At 50.4% G+C, this 24,755-nt stretch overlaps 1 protein-coding gene and 1 pseudogene across 1 annotated transcript; one reads left to right on the top strand and one right to left on the bottom strand.

Moving 5' to 3' along the window:
- Positions 1 to 7,171: 7,171 nt before the first annotated feature.
- LOC123948860 lies at positions 7,172 to 18,744 on the top strand (annotated as a pseudogene).
- LOC123948079 lies at positions 13,188 to 23,482 on the bottom strand. Its single transcript, XM_046014538.1, has 2 exons — positions 16,512 to 23,482; positions 13,188 to 15,919 (listed from the first exon to the last, which is right to left on the bottom strand). The coding sequence occupies exon 1, from the start codon at positions 20,796 to 20,798 to the stop codon at positions 19,464 to 19,466; it is 1,335 nt and encodes a 444-aa protein (XP_045870494.1). The 5' UTR covers positions 20,799 to 23,482; the 3' UTR covers positions 13,188 to 15,919; positions 16,512 to 19,463.
- Between the last annotated feature and the right edge of the window lie 1,273 nt (positions 23,483 to 24,755).

Below are 24,755 nucleotides of genomic sequence, written 5' to 3' on the forward strand. Positions count from 1 at the left end.
AACCATGGGCCTTGTGTTGCCAGAGTTAGGAAACTAAAATACAGGTTATGGGGCACTTGGGTGGCTCAGTCGGTGAAGCTTCCACCTTCGGCTCAGGTCATGATCCCAGGATCCTGGGACTGAGCCCTGCATTGGGCTCCCTGCTCAGTGGGGAGCCTGCTTCTCCCTCTGCCCCTCATCCCGCTCACTTGTGCACACACTCTCTCTCTCTCCCTAATGAATGAATAAAATATTTTTAAAATAAAATACAGGATACCTGGTTAAATTTAAACTTGAGATAAATAACTTTTTGTATAAGTTTGTCCCATGCAATATATTATTCATTGATTATCTTACATTCAAATTTAACTGGATGTCTCATAGTCCACCGGGCACTTCTGTAGGCAGATATCATTTTTTGAACACTAACAGCAATTATTTCTAATTGTCCAGGAAGATTTTACACTGAGGGACAATATACTAGTTTTAAACCCAAGATGGGTGAGAGGTGCACCTGTCCTTTTCAGAAGAGCAGGGCTGATGAGAAGACAGGGACGGCCTGGCCTGTTGAGCAGCTCTTGTTTCCAGGCTGATCCGTTTCAGGAAGAGCTACATGAGGAAATTAAGGGTCAGGCTGTCAGTTCCCTTTGAACGGTCTGAGTTCCCTGTTGTTGCCCATGACTAAGTCTTTGTAGGACCCAGTGACCCTGCACAAGGGAGCACCTACCCCAATTTAAACACGGGGCCTGGGACAGCTGGGTGGCTCAGTAAGCTAAGTGTCTGACTCTTGACCTCAGCTCAGGTCTTCATCTCAGGGTGGTGAGTTCAAGCCCTGCACTAGGCTCCATGCTGGGTGTGGGGTCTACTCGAAAGAAAGAAAGAAAGAAAGAAAGAAAGAAAAAAGAAAGAAAGAAAGAAAGAAAGAAGATAAAAGAAAACTAGAAAAAAAGAAACAAAACAAAACTGGGCCAGGCACCTCAGACTCTATGAGAGCTGAGATCAGACCCACCAGGGCCTGGAGGAGATCACTGTCTCCTCTGCCACATTTCACCCAAGTTCAATGGCTGATTTTTTTTTCTTAAAGATTCATTTACTTATTTTAGAGTGTATGAACGGGGTGGAGTGGGGGAGGATGCAGAGTGAGAGGGAGGGACAGAATCCCAAGAAGGTACCCGATGCGGGGCTCGATCTCACGACCCTGAGACCATGACCTGGGCCAAACCAAGAGCTGGTCGCTCAACCGACTGGAGAGAACCCTAAGTGTGGACTTCCTGCAAGAACTGCTTCCTGTAACGCTGCTACGCTGCACGGGAGCAAGGCCTGCCAGGGTTTTGCTCACAGTACCCCAGCACCAGCAGGTACCTGGAGGAGCGGGTGTTGAACAGACCCGCTGCCGACTGCAGACACCTGCACCTAGTGTTTTAGTAATGTGACTTGCCTTATATTTTCCCTCTAACCCTGTGACTATCCCAAAGGTTTCATATAAAAACTCCATTTTTCCCTTCCAGCACTCACATATAACCTATTTTCTCTCCAATACCCTTGACACACACAAGCAAGCAAGGAAATGCTGGAGGACAGTGACAGAATGACACACGGGGCCATTTCTATCTGATTTACGTGCTTTCCTCTGCTGTCTGCATGTAAGCAAGGTGTGAGAAGCACGCTCACCCCGTTCCTGGTTTGGAAACTTGGTAACGTTCACCTCTGGTGTGTTCTCAATATCCAGTTACTAAAAAACCAGTTTTAAAATATTTTTTTCCCTTCGGGTAATCAGGACGCTCACACACTCCTTCTCTGGAAGGAGTTTCCCAGGGTGGAAAGGCTCTCGCAACGTCAGTCCCAGCTTCTCACTCTAACTTCTTGCATTTTCAGCTGAAGAGATCTGGTCCACCCGGGGCTCTAGAAAGGAAAGCAAAAGTGAAATTGAACAAAGGGGACATGCTGTTCTGACTCCAAAGTAAATATGAAAGTCCTCATGAGTGCGGGGGATTTCCTGGTCCGCTGGCAACTCGATGACTCGCACATGAAACAACGGGATCAGCCTGCAACAAGTGCTAACGAAGAATCCACAGGAAGTCCTGTCACAGGGGCAGAGTGGTCCTCTAGGTCTGCCCTTCCGGGTGGTGGCTTACTGGAGAATTCTTTGTCCTGAGAGTGCTTCATTGACATCGCTGACACAGTCTGAAGTCACCCAGATGGAGATCAAGAATGCCTTCCACCAGCCCAGAAAATTCCCCTTCACGCCTCTTTCCAGTGGACGCTCATACAGACACCCCACCCTGGCCTCAAACACTCCTGGGATGGGTCTCGTGGCGGCTTCGGCCTGTCTGCTCCGACTTCACATAAGTGGACTCGTACGGCTTCTCTCCTTCACCTCCCTCCTTTCATCCACATGAGAGCACGTGCCCGCAGCTTGTTGTCTTTGCCGACAAACAGTATCCCACCAGATAAATATAGCCTAGTGATGCAGGGCTCCATCCTGGGACCCCACGGTCTCCTGTTCTCCTGCTGGTGGACATGGGGTTACTTCCGGTGTGGCCCCATAAGCAGAGTGAAGCTAGGGGTGTTCTGGCTCAAGCGTTTTTGTCAGTCTCTGGATTCATGTCTGTTTTATAAGTACCTGGTAGGTAGGTTTGTATTTATTTTCATGAGGAATTGCCAGAGACTGTGACAAGGTGTTTGCAGCATTTTACACTCCCCCAGCGATATATCACAATTCTAGCTGCTGAACACCCCTCCGAGGACGAAGTTTGATCTCTTGAGTATGGACTGGTATCTCATTATGCTTCTAATTTTTATTTCCTGGTAATTAATGATGTCAAATATATTTTCCTACATTCTTTCTTGACTTAGACATCAACCTCTCTGAAACGACTGTTCAAATCTTTAGTTTTAAACCAAACAGATTGACTTATTATTTTTTAAGATATATTTATTTATTCTAGAGAGAGGTAGAGAGAGTGTGTGTGCACGCTCATGCAAGCGGAAGAAGGGGCAGAGGGAGAGAGAGAGAGAATCCCAAGCAGACCCCACACTCAGCAGGGAGCCCAGTGCAGGGCTGTCTCACACCCCTGAGTCTGTGACCTAAGCAGAGGTCAAGAGTCAGATGCTTAACTGACTGAGCCACCCTGGTGCCCCCAACTTTTTATTATTGATTTAAGGGAGTTCTTTACATATTCTGGATATGAGGCCTGTTATATACATTGTGACTTTTTTTTGCCAAGTTGGTGGCTTGTCTTTTGCCTTTACTAACAGTTTCTTTTAATGAGTAGAATATATTAATTCTGATGGAGCCCAAGTTAACAATATTTTCTTTCATGTAGAATGCATTTTATACCCCATTTAAGAAATCTCACCTACCTCAAGGTCATAAAGATTTTCTTCTATGGTGTCTATAGAAGCTGTGATACTAACTTTTGCACTTAGGACTATGATTCATCTCAGATTAAATTTTGCACGTGGCGTGAGTGGAGGGGCAAGGTTCATTTTTTTTTTCTAAATGTCGTTCCAACACAATTTATTGAAAGTTCCTTTCCTCATTGAATGCTTTACTGTCTTTGTCAAAAATCAACTGAACTTATATGTGCAGGTTTCTTTTTGAACTCCATATTCTGTTCTGTTAATCTCTTTCCCTATCCTTATGACAATACTGTACTGATCACTGTATTTTTAAAGCAAGCATTGATATCAAACAGCATTATTTGAACTCTGTTTTTCTTCAAAATTGTCTTGGCTATGTCCTTTAAATTTTCATATAATTTTTAGAATTGTGAATATATTTTTAGAAGTTGCTGGGAGTCTGATTAGCATTACATTTAATCTGTTGATCGGTTTTAGAAGTATTGACATTTCATTGTTCTGAGCCTTCTAATCCACGAGTGAATACAGCCCTCCGTCTGTCTTCTTTAATTTCCTATTTTACAGTACAAAGATCTTTTTTTAAAAAAAAATATTTTATTTATTTGAGAGAGAGAGAGAGCACGCGCACAAGCTGGGGGAGCAGCAGAGGCAGAGGGAGAATCAGGCTCTGCCCTGAGCAGAGAGCCCGATGTGGGGCTCGATCCTGGGACCCCAGGATCATGGCCTGAGCCGAAGGCAGATGCTTAACCAACTGAGCCACTGAGGCGCCCCTTGTTTTGTTTTGTTTTGCTTTTTATTGGTAATCTCGACTTAGGTTTTGGGGCCCTGGGAGAGAGAGCAGGCTCACTCCCGACTGGTGGCTAGAGAACAGAGGCGTCCGCCTCAGACCAGACCAGCCCTTACAGGAGCCACACAGCTGGACAGGAGGCAGCGCTGGACTGACCGCGCTGGCTAGCACAGACTCTGAGAGGGAAGCTGGTTCCAAGCAGAAGACCGGGTGGAAGCAGACGAAGACCAAGTGAAGCGCGATAGAGAGAGAGAGAGCATGTCCAGACAGGTGCCCGCCCGCGGGGAGGCTCTGGTGAGGACGGCTGTCCTGCTCCCAGAGCTTCCCAGACCCCCTGACTGTGCAGCTTTGAGTGTCTGAGACCCAGAAGCTCTAAAAGCTGAGGCGATCGACGCCTATGTGCCTCATTCCATCATGTCCCCACTGACAAGAGGCAGGAGGGGAACCGAGGGACGCGCCGGGATTCTCGGGGCCACGCTGCTCTGCCACGGAGGGAGGCTGCCGATCCCGGCCCTTCTCGGAGCGGCGCTGGGCAAGGCCCGAGAGACGTGTTCATCCTCAGGCTCAAGAGACACTGACTTGCAGGCTTGTGTACCTCGGTCCCAGCCTTGAGCAAATGCAAAATGGGCACGGATAGGCCTCCCCAAACTGGGGCAACCACGAAACAAGAGGGTGGTTGTTGAAACCGTCTTACAACCTCTGCATGAATGGGCACAAAATCTTCCCCAAACAAACCAATTTAAACTGTCTGGGAAACCGCAGGCGTCCTTGGGTTGACTAGTCAGGGGCTTGAGGTAAACGGAGGAAGCTGGCGCGGAGGTCAGGCCGGGCAACCTGCAGCCGGCTAGTCCGGCCTGGCGCTCTGCTCCCCCCCTCCCAGCTGCGTGGCTGTGGCAGACACTGCCGGCGCCCACCCCAGTCCCCGTCCCTCCCTGTGCACCCCACTCCCGCCACTGGCTTCATCTGCGACCCGCTCTGGAGCACGACCTTGGACGACGGGAGTCTGAGACCACTCCTACAGCCCACGGCACTGCCCTCCCCTGCTCCTCCGCCTGGATCCCGTGAGGCTAGACGCCTTCCTTGTTCAGCTCAGTCTCCCCACTGGATCCTGCTGCCCTGCTTGGCCACAGGCTCTCCCCAAGGGCAGGACACACTCAACAGATCACGTGGTCCTGAGCCCATGCCAGCTTCTGCTTCGAGAGAGCCCAGCAGAGTGACGCCTGCAGCAAGTTGCCCGACTGGCACCTGTCCATACTCAGCTGCAAAATGGGCACACGCCCCTGGGAGCACTGCCAGGATTCACGGAGCCGAGACCTGCGCGGCACTTAGGAGCGTGTCTGGCACATAGAAGGAGCTCAGCGACGTCAGCGCTTATCATCAGTGCCACTGGATACAAAGTTACGGCAGTTCTTCACGGTAACTTTCAAATGCCGGATTACTACAGTGGTTTTAGGAGTGATGCTTCTCGGGCTCAGTGTCTTACTTTTACCGTTAGTCACAGGGAACAGGGGACGTAGCGTCAGCGTCTCACAGCAGCTGCGAGCACAGCTGCGACAAAGCAGCTCCCAGCGCGCTCCGTGCTGAGGACAGGAAGCACACACTTCAGGCCCCTCCCCCGTGCCTGGCCGCAGAGCAGTAATTACGTCAATCACGCCTGGACCACTGAGCATCACACAGCTGTCAGAACTAATAGGATGTTGCCAACAGAAGCAAATTTAAATTCTTTCCGGAGGAACGCATCCTCAAAAGGGGTTTCAAAAACACACCAATAGCGTTCCCCAGTGGACACGAGCTCCCAGGTAAGGGTCACAAGACACCCAGAATCATCAAATATAAAGGAAGTACACCTAGTATGCCTATAGAAATAAAAGAACTGACTAAAAGCAGATGAAATCAGAGAGCGAGACAAACCACAAGACTCTTCACCGGAGGAAACAAACTGAGGGTAGTTGGGGGGGGAGGAGGTGGGGGACGGGAAGGCTGGGGGACGGACACGACGGAGGCGCGCGGGGATGGGCACTGGGGGCTGTGTGCAGCTGACGATCACCGACCTCTACCCCTGAAGCCAATTTTACACTATGTTAATTAACTGAATTTAAAATAAAGTTAAATTTTAAAAAAAGAAATAAAAGAGGGAATTGAAAATATGGGTAAGGCGCAAGAGATAAAAAATAAACAGGCAGATTTGTAAACGGACAGAACAGACTAGAAACTGGAAAATAATCACTGAAACTAAAACCTTAATGAAATAATTAAACTGCTAATGAAGAGAGAGGGAGCTGGTTAATGAGCTTGATCCACAACCGGTAGAGAGTGCCAGACTGCAGCACAGATATGAACCAACAGGAAAGTGGAAACGTTAGTTACGGAGGGTTTGTCCCACTCCAGACACGAGGAGATGATAAAGAGACGGGAAAATTCAGTAAAAAGGAGTAGACCTTCCCAGAAACTGAAAGACTGAGAGTCAGTAATTCAAGGCAGCAACTGCTTCATTAAGCCACAAACCAAACCACCAGTGAATATTCTGGCACAGAGGGGTTCCCAGGCAGATCTGAAAAGCCCTTTACAACGGCCAGTAAGAACTCGGACTTCTTAGGGATATTCTCAGAGGTACCTTGGCGGCTCACCTTGCTGGTAAATGTCATCTCTCATAAGGCAGAGGAAGAGGTTAACACTGACCCTCACTGTCACCAATGGAAGAAACGGCTGATGAACTAAACAACAGGCCCTCGAGAGAAGAGAGCAACGGTATGGTTTATTTTTCTTTTTTTTTTTTTTTAAAGATTTTATTTATTTATTTGACAGAGAGAGATCACAAGTAGGCAGAGAGGCAGGCAGAGAGAGAGGAGGAAGCAGGCTCCCTGCAGAGCAGAGAGCCCGATGCGGGGCTCGATCCCAGGACCCTGAGATCATGACCTGAGCCGAAGGCAGCGGCCTAATCCACTGAGCCACCCAGGCGCCCCTGGTTTATTTTTCTTAAAACAGCTGTTGGAGGGTGCACTCTCCGGCAAACCGACCCTCGGAGACCGTGTGCAGGTGGTCATGGACGTCGCCGTCAGAGATGCTGCCCTTCGGCTCCTCGCGGGCCCCCCAGAGCGCCTCCGCCGAGCGCCACCAGCAGGCAGCCCTCCCTCAGCTGGGGCGGCGAGTGAGGGCCCTGGACGCGGATCAGGACAGGTTCGCCACGAGGGCCCCGGGGACAACGCGGGCTGCCGTCACACATCCACCCTCGGCTGGAGGAACACACATTCCAGAACGGCTAAAGGATCCAGAGAAAACGGCAGCAATATGAGAAGGGCAGCAGGCGGAGCGTGCATCCAATCAAGAAATATTTAGGCCAGACTTACTGTTGTTAAACGTGGCACGAGGACGCCAGAAAGAGTGAGGGATGACAGACGGCCGTGACCAGCGGGGCGCCGCAGACGGCCGCGGCCTGCTGGTGAGGGTCTGTCCTAAGCCCTCCTTCCCTGCTCCCAGGGATGTCCGGTTGACAGCCTGGACTGGGCCTCAGTGGAAGTACTTACACCACGGAGACTGGAGAAGCTACAAAACAGAGCTTTTACCCCACAGAGCCAACTGTTAAACACGCACCAGCACAGTACGGCACCTGACTTCTGCGCTGATAATCCCACAGAATGCGAAGGTGAAAGCTGTCTGCTTGCCTCTGGTTACACACACCTGTGTACACCTGACAGGTGGGTTACAGACACTCCTAGACCGTCCGAGGCAAGAGCCTCAGACTCGCGCGGCCCAGTGGAAATCTGTGAGCCCCATACATAACTTAAAATTGTCCAGCAGCCCTATTTTCTAAAAAGCAAAAAGAGCGAAATTGTCATTATATATTTTATTTAACGCAATATATCTAGATTATAATCATTTCAACATGTAATCAACACAAAAACATTCTGCTATTTACTACATTTTCAAGATCCGGATGTATGTCACCCTTAATGGCACATCTGCATCCAGGTATGTCACCCTTAATGGCACATCTGCATCCAGGTGCTCAGTCTGGGAGTTGGGAAGATGGTGGAGTAGAAGGACCTCGGACTCACCCCATGAACACTCCCGGATAATGAACAAATCATCCTTAACACCCCCGAAATCGACCTGAAGCCTGAAAGACAGAAGTCCCCACTAACAAGAGAGATGAGGCCACATCAAAGAAGGTGGAAGTGCAGAGACACAGTTTGGGGAAGAAAGAGACCGTGGCCACCACAGTAGGGAGGGAGCCGCGGTCAGGGAGAAGAGTAAGACCCACGAGCACCCAGGGGAACACAAGGGGAAACGAATTCCCAAAGCCATTTGCTGGGGAAAACGGAGGGGCTGATTTCTGTGAGTTCCTGCATCTGGTGGGGCTGCAAGCTTAGAGTTCTAAGGACAGCGCGCTGGGCCTGGGGAGAGCCCGGAGGACACTGAGCTGCTCCTGGAGAGAAGACAGAGCAAACAGCCTGCTGACGTCCGGTGTAGAAACAGCGATCTGAAGAGTGCCTGGGGCACACAGTTGGGAAGTTAAGTGCTCGTCTCCAAGAGTCCCAGAGAGACAGCGTTCGTACAGAGACCACTGCATAAACCAACACCGACCCCCCCGCTCCACTGGAACCACTCCACTCCGTCACCCTTGCCGCAGTCCCAGCAGCAGGCCCCTCCCTCAGAAGACTGGCCCAAACCCTGACTTCTACCTTGTCTCCCAGCCTAGGAGTTTGGCTGGGCTTCTGCTCCAGTGGTGGTGACGACAGGCCTCGCTTCACGGCAGACCAGAGCACACTTAGTTGAAACTTGCCACATTCAGGTCAAGGACCAGACACTGTCCACAACAGGCAAACAGCCTCTGAGAACGACTGGCCTGATGGATGAGGCGGCCAGGACGAAACAGAAGAGTATATGCAGCACATACTAGAGACACTCCCGGAAGGGCCAGACCCTAGGGAACAGGGGACATGACACAGCAGGCCATCGCAGGGCCTCTTCTTCGTAAGGTCATCACCCTCAAGTGCAGAAGACGGCTCACTTTCCTAACACACAGAAATAGACACAGAGAGGCAGACAAAATGAGGAAACAGAGAAACTTATAAACTGAAAGACAAGGACACAGCCAGAGATCCAAGAGAAACAGATCTAAGTAACATGCTTGATAGAGAATTTAAGTAATGATAAGGATACTCACTGGACTTGAGAAAAGAGCTGAAGACATAAGTGAGACCCTTAACACAGAGATAAGGAATGACGTGGCAGAGACAAAGGGCTCAATAAATGAAAAGAGAAACATGCTGGTGAATGGACATCAGGCTGGAAGAAGAGGAATGAATTCATGACCGAGAAGAAAGAGTAACGGAAAGTTATCAAGCTGAACAAAAGGAAGAGAGAAGAACTGAGCAAAATGAGCGTAGACTTAGGGAACTCAGTGACTCCATCAAATGTAATAACATTTGTATAACCTGAGTCCCAGAAGAAGAGAAAAAGGGGCAGAAAATTACATGAAGAAATAATAGCTGAAAACGTCCCTAAGCTGGGGAAGGAAACAGAAATCTAGATCCAGGAGGCACAGAGAACCCCCAAGAAAATCAACAAAAGCAGATTCACATGAAGACATATGTAACTAAAATGGCCAAAAAAGTACTGATAAAGAAAAAATTTTAAAAGCAGCAAGAGATGACAGTTACATACCAGGGGAACCCCATTAGCCTACCAGGGGACTTTTCTGCAGAAACTCGGCAGGCCAGAACAAAGTGGCAGAGATATTCACTGTGCTGAATGGGAAGAATCTGCAGCCAAGAGTATCCTATCCAGCAAGGCTGTCATTCAGAACACAAGGAGAGATAAAGTGTTTCCCAGATGCAAAATTTACATCAACATACTTGAACTGTATTAGATTTCAAAAAATTCATAGTTGAAAAAGTAGATTCACATATCCAAGTTGTTCCAAACATACTTAAAATTTTCAAATAACTAAACCAAATATGAAGTTCATTTTCTTTTAATATTTGTAGTCACACTGAAAAAACTCGTCTTCTCTAAAAATTGATTTGACTTTGAAGGAAAAGCATATCCAGTGGCCATCAGGCTTTGTAGTTCAGTCTGGGAGTCTACTGGGCCAACACCTAACAAGGAATTGCATTCTCCACAATCGTGGACCTGTAAGATTTGGATACGTACTTCATATGTGAGTGAATTTACAGGGGGATCAGCAGTATGCCACAGTTTTTAGGATTATATAAGAAAACTGGCAAATTGGGATTTTTTGGATTGTTTAATGTGAGAAAACAACATTGCCACCTATGCTAAAAGATGGCAGACTTGTGCAGCATGTCACAACGGTGGCTCCCACTTCAGAAGAACTAACCATTGCTGGCGTGACCGTGACACCTTTCAATCTGGGTGGACATGTCAAGCTGGAAGAGTGTGTAAAAACGACCTTCCTGTTCTTCTGAAGGATGGTGAAGATGATGAAAGGCTGTTAGAACCAAAAGAATTTGATTCACTAATGACAGAGGAAACCACTGCTAATGTGCCTAGAGGGATTCTTGGGAATGAGATTGACAGACAGGAAGCCGTCAGTAAAGAGAGATTATGGAAGAGGTTTGGTTTATATGATCAGACAACGGGGAAGGTTCATGTATCCTCAGATGGAACTGAATGCCCAATCTTTACAAGTCTCCGTGTGCAGTGTGCTCAAAGGACAAGGTTACAGAGAAGGTTTCTTCTGGATGGCGTGTACCTTGACACTTACTGCCTTAGTTCCAGGTCTGGCCAACTGGTCTACTCAGAAATTTGATCTCATACCATGGACAACTTGAATCCCAAAGATTTTCGGTGGCAACAAAACATGTTTTATAGATTATTAATGTTATATTAATAATATAACCTATTCTAAGTGAGAACTGAAAACTGGTTCAAGTAAGTTTGAATATCATCATGTTAGCTTTCTAATCCCATGAAAATAGTTTTTACAGTTTATGACCTGACATTACCCCTAGCAACATATAAAGAACAACTTTCCGACAGTACATTTGAAACACTTTTAACAACACAAAACTAAAAATATAAACCACCCCTGAAAGCTCCCGTTCGAATTTGTACGTACTCTCTTTGAACTGGTTTTATAATTTAGGTTATATGTGCACCTATCGTAGGCGTACCGTTAATAATTAGCGTGACTGAGGGGGGCGCCGTTGGTTAAGCCTCCGACTCCCGTTTGGTTTGGGCTCAGCTCCCGATGGCAGGGTGATGAGACTGAGCCCCCTTGTTGGGCTCGAGCTCAGCATGAGGCTCTGCCCCTCCTTCTGCCCTTCACACCTGCACACACACACTGTCTCTCTACAATAAATAAACGAATCTTTAGATAATAATAATAACAATGATTTGATTGACTATTGCACAAGGCCTTACGGTTCTCAATAATATTTCTTCTTATGCAAATGTCATGCACTAAAACAAACTCTCGTGTTTGGCACCCTTAAGAGAAAAAGGGTATCAGTTTCAAAACGATGTCTGTCAAAGCTCAGTAAATTCAGTAACGTGACAGTTCATTGCATACACGGAAAAGCAATTCCACATCGATGCAAGGGTATGAACTTCCAGTTATAAAATGATTAAATTCTAAGGATCTGATGTGCAGTGTGGGATCACAGGTAACAATATCGTATTGTTGAGGTGCCTGGGTGTCTCTGTCAGTCGAGAGCCTGACCCTTGATTTCGGCTCAGGCCACGATCTCAGGGTTGTGGGACTGAGCCCTGTATCGGCCTCCTCACTCAGCCCAGAATCTGTTTGTCCTTCTCCCTCTGCTCCTCCCCGACTCGTGCTCTCTCTCAAATAAATAAAATCTTAAGAAAAAAGTACTGTATATTTGCAAGTCGCTATGAGAGTAGATCTTCAATTTTTCTCAATAATACCCCCTCTAAAAAGGAAGTGAGTAAAGGGATGGATGTGTTAACTAACCTTGTTGTGCACAGTCATCATGTACACCTTAAACTTACACACTATGACATGTCCAGGACATCTCAATAAAGCTGGCGGTAAAACAAAAGAAAAGCAACTCTAAATTTATTATTAATAACAATGTGTTTAAATTTATTTATTTATTTATTTATTTTTGGAGCCCAACACGGGGCTTGAACTCATGACCCTGACTGAGATCAAGACTTGAGCAAGATCAAGAGTCAAGACGCTTAACCAACTAAGCCACCCGGACGCCCCTTTCTGGTTTCCCTCCACCCCGGGGAATTACGTAACACTGTTGATTATGGTTACAATACTCCACATCTTAATTCGTGTTAGAAAAATGGGTCATGAATTCCTGACTTGTACCATGAACAATTTCGGTGTCTGTGTTAATTCTCACACCGACAGAACCAAGTTACAAATCAGCTTTTCTGCTGTTCGGAGTTTCGAGGTTTGCATGCATCTGTGTGGTGTGCGATGACTGAGAACACAGAGCCTGCTGCCAGGTTTTTCTCTGACAACTGAGAATTCAGTAAACATTCTTCTGTTTCAAGAAAACTTGAACGGGTCATGGGACTAAAAGGCACAGCACAAGAAACACAGTGATGTCATAATAGTGTTGGGACAGACGGCAGTCACTCGAGGCGAGCACAGAGCCTTGTCTAAACGTGTCCAGTCACCGTGTCGCACACCGGAAACTAGAGGAACGTGTGTTACTGCGTTCAAATTAAAAAATTATTTTAAAGAAGAAGATCTTGAACTGGAGTTAACAGTAATGTAAATCTTTGTAAAAATCTTTTACAAGTCAACCAGTGAACACTGGTAAACAACACAAGACCGTCCCACTCAGTGTTTTCTACTTCCTGCAACAGTTCTATCAAGTGGGGCTGATTCGTAGCATTTGTACGCACAGACTGAACAATTTTTTTAAAGATTTTATTTATTTATTTGACAGACAGAGGTCACAAGTAGGCAGAGAGGCAGGCAGAGAGAGAGGGGGAAGCAGGCTCCCTGCTGAGCAGAGAGCCCGATGCAACTCGGTCCCAAGAGGGGGAAGCAGGCTCCCTGCTGAGCAGAGAGCCCGATGCGGAACTCGGTCCCAGGACCCTGAGATCATGACCTGAGCCAAAGGCAGATGCTGAACTGACCCAGCTACCTGGGAGCCCTAGAGATTACTTTTAAAATAATAATAAATAAGCTTTAAAAAGATTTTCTTTCCTGGGCAAGAATCCAAGGCATTTAACATCCAACTAAACTGCAAGCTCAGATCTGGTTAAACGCCATTTTTAAAGATTGTATTGGATATTTATTTCTCATTTGGTCCATCCCAACCGCCGCGTCGCCAGGTCTCCACAGGGAAAGTGTAAGAACTCAGAAGTTAGGACCAATAAGGGAGCTGTGAGAAACCAGTAACAACTCTAAAAACTTCTTGTTTCTTGTCTAGAGCGAATGACTTCTAAACGAACACACTATTTCATTGACATCGTTGTTTGTAAAAATCATGCAGACTAACAGGAAAACTGAAAATAAGCCATCATTCTTTTAAAAAAATGAAAGGAAGGAAATTTTGCAGACAGTTCAGAGTAAATACCCATTCTGAGCAAGAGTTGATCAGGAATTAGTCAAAGGGGAGCAGCGAGCTTTCAGGAAAGGAAGCTTGGCTCAGCCACGGGGCCTGACACACCCACTTCCTGTTTTGCCGGACGGTGCTGATGCCGGAGTCAGAAGATGCTCAGAGCACCTGGCCGCGCCTCCGGGTCTCCTTTTGGCAGAATGGACACAAACTGCCTCGATGGTGGCCTTCAGTGGCATCGATTTTTTTTTTTTTTAAAGTAAACGCTACTCCAGCGAGAGGCTCCCACGTAGGGCCCCGAGACACGGGCACACGCCGCACCCCACAGCGCACTCGGCTCATCTGACGTTCACTCCACTGGATGTGCATTGAGGAGTCTCCTCGCCCTGCAGATTTTCACGATGTCTCTGAAGAGATGATGCCTCAGGTCTGACCTTACATGTGTCTTTGCAATATCTCAGTGTGCCGTCATTAAGATCCCTGGGAGCTGAGCAGGAAGACACTGCTCGTCCTTTCTCCCGAGTCGCAGAAATCCCGGCGTGCAGCCGGTAAGACAGATTGCGCTCAACGCAAGCCCGCACAGCCAAGACCTACGGTCTACACTGGCCTCACCGCGGCAAAAACCAGCTCAGCAGAGAGCTGCACAGACAGGATTCATTGCGTGGCCCTGGCAACGTGGTCATGGTGTCAGCGGTCTCTGCTTCCTCTAATTACTGGAACTCAATCCCCATGCAAATCCCTTTTCCTGGGCTACTCCCCGCCAGCTTCCCCTTGTCCTGGTGGCCAGGACAGGTCTCCGCAGGGGCTGGCACCAACCTGGCACCGTGGCCTCTCCCCCTGTGGCTGGTGCTGGCTGCTCCTCCTGCCTCCCCTGCCTGGCACAACCCCAGAAGTTCCTCTAACCCCAGGGACGGACCTGGAAGCCACAAGAACCTGTGACAGCTGACCCTTTTCCAACGTGGGGATCAGGGGCACCAGCTCCCCTGCCGTTGGAAATCCCGTACAACCGTGGCCTCCCCAAAACCTTAACTACAGAGTTTCCCGGGAGCCTGGTGCAGAGTGTAAATGGTCGAGTCGCACGAGTGTGTGTGTGCTCCAGACTGTGCTCTTACACCCCGGCCGGCTCGAGAAAAGAGCACGTGACCAAGAAAGTCCTGAGAGAAAGCACCGGCTGTGCCGTCTCGGAAAGCCCGCGGGTGGGTGGACGCGCACGGCGCACCCTTGGAGGGCCTGCTCCTGCGGCCTGGCCGTCTCTGCACACCATGCGGCCACCAGCCCGGCCGCTCACACCGTCACAGAGACACGTATCCCATCCCCTGTCCACACCCCACACTGAGGCTTCCCGACTTTCCTTATTCGTGTCTGCTGCTGTCGTACACATAGTGTGGCCGGACTGCCACCTCGCAGAGGCCGTGCGTCCGACTCACTGGAAGCCCGGTATGAGGAATAGGGGACTCCCCATCTCTGGGGCCCAGGGCACGGCCCACACTCCATAAATACTTGTCAGGTCAAAGCATGAAAATTTCAGTTTAATACACAGAACCTGGCAACCACACAAGTGTTCAAACATAGAAAGGACTTCCCCCAAAGGTCTGAGCTTCCTGCCAGCGGGGCCACAGGCAGCCCGGACGCCGGACAGCACACTCAGCTGCTAACTGGAAGCAGGGGGACACCAGAGAGCTACATTTCCATGAAACGTGACTGCGACAGCTTCCCGTAAGCCGCTGGAGGCGAGTTCCGAAAATGCGTGTTCACTTGACCCAGAAAACCCCACAAAATCATGCAAATCAAGAGGTTCAAATCTTCATGTTCACTTTAAGGACACACGTGAGCCCTTCCAGGCCATTAAGCATAAGCAGATCCGGAAAGCCACCAAGTCTCTGAAGGCTGTCACTTTGCAGCACAACGTCTGCCGTCCTGTCAGGGCTCAGGTGGGGTGGCCATGCACCCAGGGTCCAGACACGAGGTCGGGGCCCCAAAAAGAGTGCTGGATTTTTACTGCATGTGCTTGAACATGCAGAGAGTTGTGCTGGACCTCAGGGTTTCGATGGAGGGTCTCTGGTCCCAGAGCCCATCCAGGAGAACAAAGCCCCAGGATGCAGACTTGGCGGGTTCAGTTTCCGACAAACCCACACGCGAGTTCTCCCTGCCACGCGAAGACAATCTGGACTGAACGCGAGCAGACTGCTCCTAAACGAGAGAAGGGGCCTACACCGAAGGAAAAGAAATCCCAGAGGAATTCCAAGAAAAAAAACTTGGGTCCTAGGAGTAAATCCTGCATAAAATAAATGCAAATAAAAGTTTTTTTTTTAAAAAGGTGACTGTTATAACATTAAAGATAAAAGATAAAGACAGAAATGCCGTTGGTTTTCATCAGTACCACTGACTGCTCCCCCCACCCCCAACTCTCTTCCCACATGTGTACTCGGCCCCCCCCCATCTTTATGCGGCCACCGCCGCACCCAGCCGCACCTCACCCCTGTCCTGTGAGATCTGTCTCCAGCCCGAATTTCACCGCTGGGAGTATCTAAATGTCTATGATTTTCTGGAAAGGTATGTGGTCTCGTGACCCCCGTGCCTCTGTCCGACCAGCACCCACAAGATAAGAAATCTAGGCTTGTCATCCTTTTCCACCAACCCGAGGACATGGACTCTCCAGAATCGTGGCGTCACGTACCGCCCATGATGAAGGGAACGTTTCCACGCAGACCTGGGCAGAGTCCTCTCATCCATCTCCTCACACCGAGCAGCACCAAATTCCTTCTTCTGTAAAGCTGTGACCCCCACTACACCCAGGCTTTCGGGTCCAACACACCCCAACGCTCACTCACTAAGTCTCTGGGTTCCACACAACAGTGCTGGCTTACCTAGGAGCGGCTGTGGTGCACACCGTCCCCAGGATTTTAATGGCTTCTTTCTACTGCAACAACGTACTTCGACCCTTGCTCGATCCCACACATCAAATGTGTCTAATTTTTACCTTTCAGCATGAAGTCATGCTAATGAACCACATGCTGGAAAGAATCCACAGTTGGTAAATGAATTCTTGTTCAGAATAGCTAGAAAATTAGACATGAAAAAGGCATGACCACGTAGCTCTCCGGGCAAATGAGAATTGACTTACTAATTTTATCGATGGTAATAAATACAATTCCTTCCCCCCACCTGAGCTTTCCAAAAACCAACAGGAGTTCATTATCTTTTCAGATGATAACAGGAACCCGTGCACACTCATAGAGTCCGAAGGTACAGACAGCCAGGGTGGTGACTCCCACAGCCCGTGTCCTGTGAGTCCTAGTTAGGTGCTGGACACTCTTCCGCGTGCCCGGCCCGCTGGTCTGCGGGATCACCGCTCAGGCTTGCTCCTGCAGAGACGGGGAGGCAGGCAGAGCTCACGTTTGTTTCTCAAGACCCCGCAACCAGAAAACAGTGCCAACGAACAGAGATGTTATCTGGAGCCCATCATCTTGGGTGAGCATTTACCGTCACACAGTCGTCCTCGGTATTGTGAACACAGCATCCGTTCACGTCTGTTCATCTGTCCGATATTTTCCTCAGGGGAAACGTCAGGAAGCACATCACTAGGGTCAAGAATGTGCCCCAGGTGACTTTACTATGTTTGAGAGACAAGGGCTAATTTTTGGGTGTGCGTTCCTTCTTCATGTTACTTTTCTGGATGGAACATTAGTAACAAACTGGATGTTTAGGTGTTTTCCCATTAGAGCAAAAACAGACCTTTACATGTCATCTTCCTAAATCAAACCAGTGTCAGCTGATTTTTCAAAAATAAACACATACATGGGTTTCTCCGTGGGCTGCCTGGGCCTCCCGGCAAGGTCTGACATTCAACAGAGAACCTTCCTTCACTCAAGCTGTTGGCACCGCCTGGTGGCAAGGAAGCGAAACGTGGCACGAAGGCTCAGGTTTGCTGGGGGGTTTTTTGTGGGGTTTTTTGTTTTTGTTTTTGTTTTTGTTTTTTTCAGTAAAAAAAAAAAAACAAGCATAATTTATAGCTACCTGGTATTTTCACTTTTCTTTCCTTTTGTTCAATAAAGCCGCAAAGACCATGAAATTCCAAAAAAGGGACTAAAATATTTCAAAGTCAATTCAGAGCACAATTCCCTCGTAAATGTGAAAGTATGTGATGTAATTGTTACAAAAGGTCAAGAGAGTTCAGGGAATTTTAGGTGTTTTTTGGTTCTGAATGGTAACTTTTCACAATGTCTCAGATTTTCAAACAGCTCCTAACAGCATAGCCATGTCTGTGGTTGTCTCACGGCGTCCGGCTCAGCCTTGCCCTGATGGCTGTCAGGACAGGCGGGCCGCGGGGCAGTCCCGTGCTGTGCGGTTACCGGAGAACCACCCTGTTCCCTCTGGTAGCATCCCCGGGCCTGCACTACACTGCAATTTAATTCTTTAATGTCTTCTTTTTTTAAGTTTTTAAGCACATCCAGGTGCACAAAGCTCCCTTTAATTTCTTTTAATTTCTTTAATTCCTTTTTCAAAGCTTCTGCTTTGGTGTTTTGGTTTGGTTACCATATGTCATCTCTATACCCAACGTGGGGCTTGAACTCACGACCCTGAGATCAAGGTCACACGCGCCGCCCACGGAGCCGGCCAGGACTCCATGCAGGAGACACCGAAAAAACACCATCTCGAAGACTTTGTTTTCTACACGGCTCAGAACCCGGGACGCGACTACTCTCCCCCGTGTGGGAAGTCTGCTAGGAGCTCTTCTTGACAGCCTGGGGCACTATACGTCGCGTGTGAGGGCTTTCTTGTTCTGAGAACCAGATCCGATGGCAGTAGCCCCCCGCCCGAGCCGCGTATATTCTGGCCCCGGGGACCCCCTCTCACTACTCTTGACACCAGCCTTGCGCGAGAAGAAGGCCGTACAGCGCGGGGAGGCGGTGAGAGGCAGGACATGCAAGGCAGGGGCGGGCGTCTATCCCCGCCCGGCGTGAACCGCGCTCCCCACCACAGACACGGCAGCTCTGCTGACCAGAGGATGCCGGACTGCTGGCCCTTGGCTTCCAGAAGGCAGCTGCTGCTAGAGAGGACTGCTGTGCTGTGAACGAGACGACGTCCTGGCCCCGGTGAGCGGATGTTGCGAGTGGGGGACAGACAGGTGGGAGTGGCCATGCTCTAAGGGCACGGGAGCAAGTGGGGGCCCAGACGGTGGCCCCCCCGAGGGCATCGGGTGTATGGGCTGGATCTACAGCAGGACGGCCAGCTACGGGCCAGTGTGGGAGCTGGGCCAGGGCGACAGGACACGGAGGGGGCGAAGGCGGGGCCCCGTGCAGCCCGGGCTACGTGAGAGAAGCAGCGTGAGCAGGAGCGGAAGATCACGAAAAGGCGCTACCATTTTGTAGGTGACACTTGAACAGTGGGGGGGGTGACAGACGCCAGCCCCAGTCAAAAATCTAGAGCTGCCGCCCCCAAAACTTATATCTACAAGCCCACTGAGGACCAGAAGCCGCATGGATGGCCCACGGAACCTTCACCACCGTCCTCTCACAACAAAGTCAGCCAAGGACGCGCAGCTACGACCATGCCAGGAAGAGGAAACGCAGTGACAGCTCCGTCCGGGGTCTGCGGGACAAAGCCGCCACAAAGCAGGCCCGCGCAGTAACAACCTGTTTGTTCGAGAGCTGGCCATGCTTTCCGTCACCTGTGTCCCCTCGGGAAACGAGGTACGCCACGGGGTAGGCCAAATACTGTGGGACAGCGCCCAGGAAACACTGACGGAACGTGGGACAATCAGTAACCACATAAACAACAGGTACGACACCGTAACTAAACTTGGGTTTCGTTCACCCCTAAATGCATCTGGAACTGAGCGACTCCAAACCTGCACGGCCCTGGGTGAGGTGTGAGTCCCTCCACGAGACAAAGCCCTTTGCCACCGATGTGACGACCGTGTTTGGAGCTGAGAGTATGGGAGAAAGAACGACAGGAAACAAGTCCACACTGAAGTCACCGCGGACCCGCCGCCGGCGAGGCAAGCATCCTGAGTCGGATGGACGACAAGGCGCTAGAGTGGAAACGTGAGCGGGGCCCTCACGGTCTGCGGTGGGGCGGCTGGAGCCTGGCTTCCGGACGCCCGTGTGGCGGGGCTGCCTCCAGGCCTGCACCCAGGGAGAGCCGCCACTCTGTGCTCGCCCAGTCCAGACACGCCGGACATGTCTGCACTCATCGCCCAACGTCCCCAGAGGCCGGGGCAGGGTTCGGAGGCGGTTCGGAGGCGGTCCCAGTGTGCCTGCCCTGAGCACAGGGCCCAGTGGGAAGCCACAGTGACCGGCTGTCACCATCACTGGGACCAGAGTCTGCCAGCGCCAAGTGCATGGTCGCCCCGGGCTGCTCACCATCCAAATCTTGGCCACGGCTTCTCCCCAGGGTCGCCAGTGCGGGCTCAGATCACAGCCCGCAGCTCGGCGGGCAGCGGGCAGCCGGGGGGCTGGGACGCGGTGCCTGGGCCCAGGGCACTCCGTGAGTCTCCGAAAGAAACGGACGCGATGGTGTACTTCCGTCCCATCTGCCTCCTGAATCCTGCCGCGCAGCGACCAGGGGCTCGAGGCCGAAAGGCTGGATCTTTCCACCCAATGCAGGACGGCCGCACCTGGCCGCCTCGTGCCAGGTCCCCGTGCCCTGTCCTCAGGGCAGTCTGAGACTCCACAGCCCAGGACTGCTCCCTGGTCCCTTCGACTTCCACCGACGTTCCTTCCCGACAAGCCCCTTGGATTCCCAGCTCTGCCTCGGCACCTGTTCCCCAGGAGACCCAACGGATGCACCTCCCTGTCCACGTGCCCCCAGCCCACGCTCACAGTCAGCCACTCCTCCTGCTGTGTGCTCGACGTCCTCTGCCTCTCCCTCCGTTCCAGAGAGCCGGGCGGGAGCTGGCGTCTCCTGAACCCTTGCCGCGGGCCGGGAACCGTCCCGGACCACATCCACACATGTACCTGAACGTTCCCGCCGGCCCGGGACGCTGGCGTTAGCACCCCGAGTTTGGAGATAAAGGCCCAGCCCAGCACCAGTCCATACTGCAAAAGAACCTTCCCACTGTGTCTCACCGGAACCCTGGCACTTACATCGGCTACACGGGCCACAGTGCAATGTATGCACCTTGTTGATTTCATGTACTTATCTGATTGCATTTCAAATTCCAGTCATTTGACAAATGAGAGACAAACTGGAGACAAAACGGAGACAAATAAGGAGCCTGGGTCTCTGTAACACACATGCAGTGAACGCGGAAGGAGCGAGTGAGAGGACGACTAGAGGGGACTTACCTACCTAGACACAGAAAGGTGCGTTTTCAGTCACTGGTAACATGCAAGGGAACTCGAGGGGCCTGTGCGGGACCCAGGAAGGGGCCCCTGGTGCTCAGAAACGTGAGGATTAACAAAACAAAACGTTCCGGCTTCCACGGGAGCCCGAATGTGATTTGCAGCTAGAAAGTTCAGATTTTTAAAAATGCTGTCATTTGCAGTAAGAAAAAAACCAGGTAAGTGGGGCTGAGGCCAAAAGGAGAAAGAGATCAGGCTACAGATCGGAACGGCAGAACAGCGGGGCTGCAGAAAACTGCAGGAGTGAAAGGTAGACGTGACCCAGCCAGGGCTTCTGGGTCGCTGGCGCAGCCCCGGAAGCCGGCCACGGCCGTGCCCAGGTGTGAGGTCTCTGCTATGGAGCACTAGAGCGCTCTTTTTTTAAATGAAGAAGTAGCTCAGTGTATTATCTCCACTGCGGGCTCCCAAGTTTCAGACATCTGCGCCAAATCAATTGCTGAGGCCTGAAGGCTTTGCTGTCCCCCACTTTTTGGACTGAAAAATTGGGGAACTGGAAGAGAACAGGAAACATCTAAGAGTCCTTACAAAGAGAACATTTCATGATTCATTAACCCCTGGCATTTTAGAAGGTCGGTGGGCATTAAGGGGCAGCCCTGAGGGGCTGGGTCACCGGGGTTCAGGCACACGGGGTTGATAAGATCCTGCCTGAACAGCCACCTGGCTCCGGGGCTTTTGCAGCTGTAGACTTGCAGCACAGACCCACAACACTGCCGTCTGGTGGCAACTCACGCGAACCTACCACCCACCCACCATCTCCACCCACCCACCACCCATCCACTCATCCATCCACTCATCCGTCCATCCGTCCAGCCATCCATGCATCCATCCATCCTCTGATATTTTCAATGTGTCTACCATGTGCCAGGGACTGCTGAACAGCAAACAGTGAAGGGTTGATAACAGTCTCGGCCCTAGAGAGCCTTGCCTTCTAACGGGGGCAGAGAAGCCCCAAACCGCACGGCAGTGAAGCAGCCCTCTGCAACTGATTTAGCTCAGATGTCTCAAATTTGGAAGCCCAAAACAAAGGTAATACACTGAGCTACTTGCTCATTTTTTTTTAAGAAGTGAAAATTATGTTTTAATGAAGAGAAGATTATATTATATGTTGGGTAAAGCACTCTCTGAATGAGTCAGCTTGAAAGATCCTTTTGCGGCTCCCTGCTCCGTGGGGAGCCTGCTTCTCCCTCGCCCCCTGCCTGCTGCTCCCCCTACTTGCCTGCTCTCTCTTTGTCAAACAAATAAATAAAATCTTTTTTAAAAAGTTCCTTTTGCACCATACATTTTAGCTACTTTATGCCACCTCAAGAACTCTGCCTTTCCTCCATTCTTAAACTTTCTAAGACCTTATGGTAATTTTTAACACACTTAAATGTTTTTCCTTATCTCACTGAACGCCAAGGGGGAAAAGTAATAAGCTACAAACCAAACACGTTATTATTAATAAATACAGAAATGTTTACGTCTTTTACTCTCGTAATAAAGAGTCTGACTCCGTTCTGATGTGAGACAGGTGGCAAGACTCACGGCCGCCACTTCCCTGTGCTGCCCCATGTCTGGGCAAGCCGATGAGAAACCCTGGGTGTTTCCTCCTCTGGCACTAAAGGGAAGCTCGCGTCACACAAGCCTGGCCGACGTGGACTCCCCAGCCCTGACCGCAAGGAAGGCAGTCAGTCTCCTCTCCCCCGATCTGTTCGGGAGTCACCCCCTCACCCCCAGAAAGCTTCATCGTGTAAATAATAAGCCTTCTCTCTCGTACCCTCATCACGTGGGCATGACATCATCTGTCTTACTCCCAAACCAAGCCTGGGGGAGGGGAAGGGTCCGTCCCACCTCTACATAGTGGCCACAACAGTCTAGTTTTTGAACCGGATATGAAAACGTGTTATACGGGATTTTAACTACTTATCTGAGTATAATCTATCGATCATATTTTATGATCTACGTACATGTACTCGTTAAAGTTCAAGTAGGAAAGACACAACAGTTAAAAAGGTTGGAAGACATCCTGACACGATGACGTGCACTTTTATCCTCAGTATGTAGAGAACGCTTAAATGATGGAGACATTCGACTGGAAGGGACATGTCGTCGAACGGACCAGGAAGCCATAATGGCATGTGAACTGACAGACGCCCCTCGCAGCGAACGCATCCTTGGGGGACCCCGCCAGTGGAGAAAACCCCACGGACACTTCGGTGTCACAGGTCACAGAAGAAAGAGGCTACTTCCGTTTGACTAAGAACACCCCCACAGACGGCATCATGTTAAGTGCCTGGCGAGGTCAAAACGCAGAGAGAGGCAGCTTTAAACGCACATGCTGCCGAGGACAGGCCTGTCTGGGGCGGTGACGAGGGCCTGCACTGCTGGGAAGGACTCAGCCACTAACCCCACTCCTGAAACCAACAGCAGAGTGTGGGCGAACTAACTGGAATTTAAATAAAAACTAGAAAAGAGAGAGAGAAATACCTGCGTGGCTTTTCTTCTTCATTTCACGGCTCCAGGGGTGCCTGGGTGGCCTCAGTAGGTTGAGCCTCTGCCTTCAGCTCAGGTCATGATCTCAGGGTCCTGGGATCGAGCCCCATATAGGGCTCTCTGCCCTGCGGGGAATCTGCTTCTCCCTCTCCCTCTGCCACTACCCCTGCCTGTGATCTCTCTCTCTCTGTCAAATAAATACATAAAATCTTTTTTTTTTCAATAAATAAAATCTTTAAAAAAATTTTTTTTCACCGCTCCAGATACAGAAAATGTCAAATCTTCGGTATGGATTTTCACTACAAAATCTGGTCACGTCAGCTTCCATTCTGCTTTGTGTTCCCCCGGTTTGGGGCCAAGGATTTTTCAAGGCAAAGAACAGGCGGCGCAGGGAACGTGCAGGTCAGAGTCAACGCCAGCCTTCCCGGGAGCCTGGGCTCTCCCAGGGCTCAGAGCCCCACATCACTGTACCAGGAGGGCACCCAGCACCCTGAGCGCACTCACGGCCCCACACCGCCCTCTGCACATGGGTTTAATCTCCTCGGACGCCAGCACCGAGTGAGGTTCCTGGGGCTGCAGGACGAGAGCTGCATTTGCTCAGACAAACCACGGCAAGGCACGCATGACAGCAGTGGACGGGACCAAAGGCACGAACGAGGCTCAGCTCCAGTGACCCCCTTGCCACGTCAGTGGTTCCAAATTCCACGTTCTCTAAGGGAGGATCAGAAAGCTGGAGGGGCTGCTCCTCCAACCGGCCAGCCTGGCTTCGGGGCCATCCCGCAGCACGGCCGGGTGTGGGCGGCTCCCAGCCCGGCATCCGATCCCAAGGCCCCTACCTGTCACAGGCACCTGCGCTGATTTTCCAACACTCCCTCCCAAGGCACAGATAACTGCGCGAGTTCTCAAGTCCAAGGCTAGTGGTCCCTGGTTTAACCCTGAGGCTCCACCTGTTCTGGAACTAAATACCACTGACCCGTGTGACATTACGTAAAAACAAGCATAAAGAAGGCAGAAAAAGCACTCCCTTTCCATATCTGAACTTCCAGAAAGAGCCCAACACAACAATCCGTGTTCCCGCAGCACAGGCTGCGCCGGCCCCGCAAGCCCGAGATCCTTTGTGTCACGGGGACCCGACGCAGTGCAGTGAACCTCGGAATGTGCACCACTGTGGACACGGGGCTCCCGCGGGGGTAAGAAAAACAAGGACTGCAGCGGGCCCTCAATGCAGGGACGCAGAGACAAGGCAGACGGCCGCGATGGGCCTGCCAGCCCGGGACGGGGAGCCCCGTGGCC

The sequence above is a fragment of the Meles meles genome, chromosome 8 (genome assembly GCF_922984935.1).
Source record: "Meles meles chromosome 8, mMelMel3.1 paternal haplotype, whole genome shotgun sequence".
Lineage (NCBI taxonomy): Eukaryota > Metazoa > Chordata > Mammalia > Carnivora > Mustelidae > Meles > Meles meles.

Bases quoted from the DNA above. Each gene is read 5' to 3' on its own strand.
- LOC123948079 (XM_046014538.1), bottom strand. From the start codon at position 20,798: ATGCAATCAGATAAGTACATGAAATCAACAAGGTGCATACATTGCACT.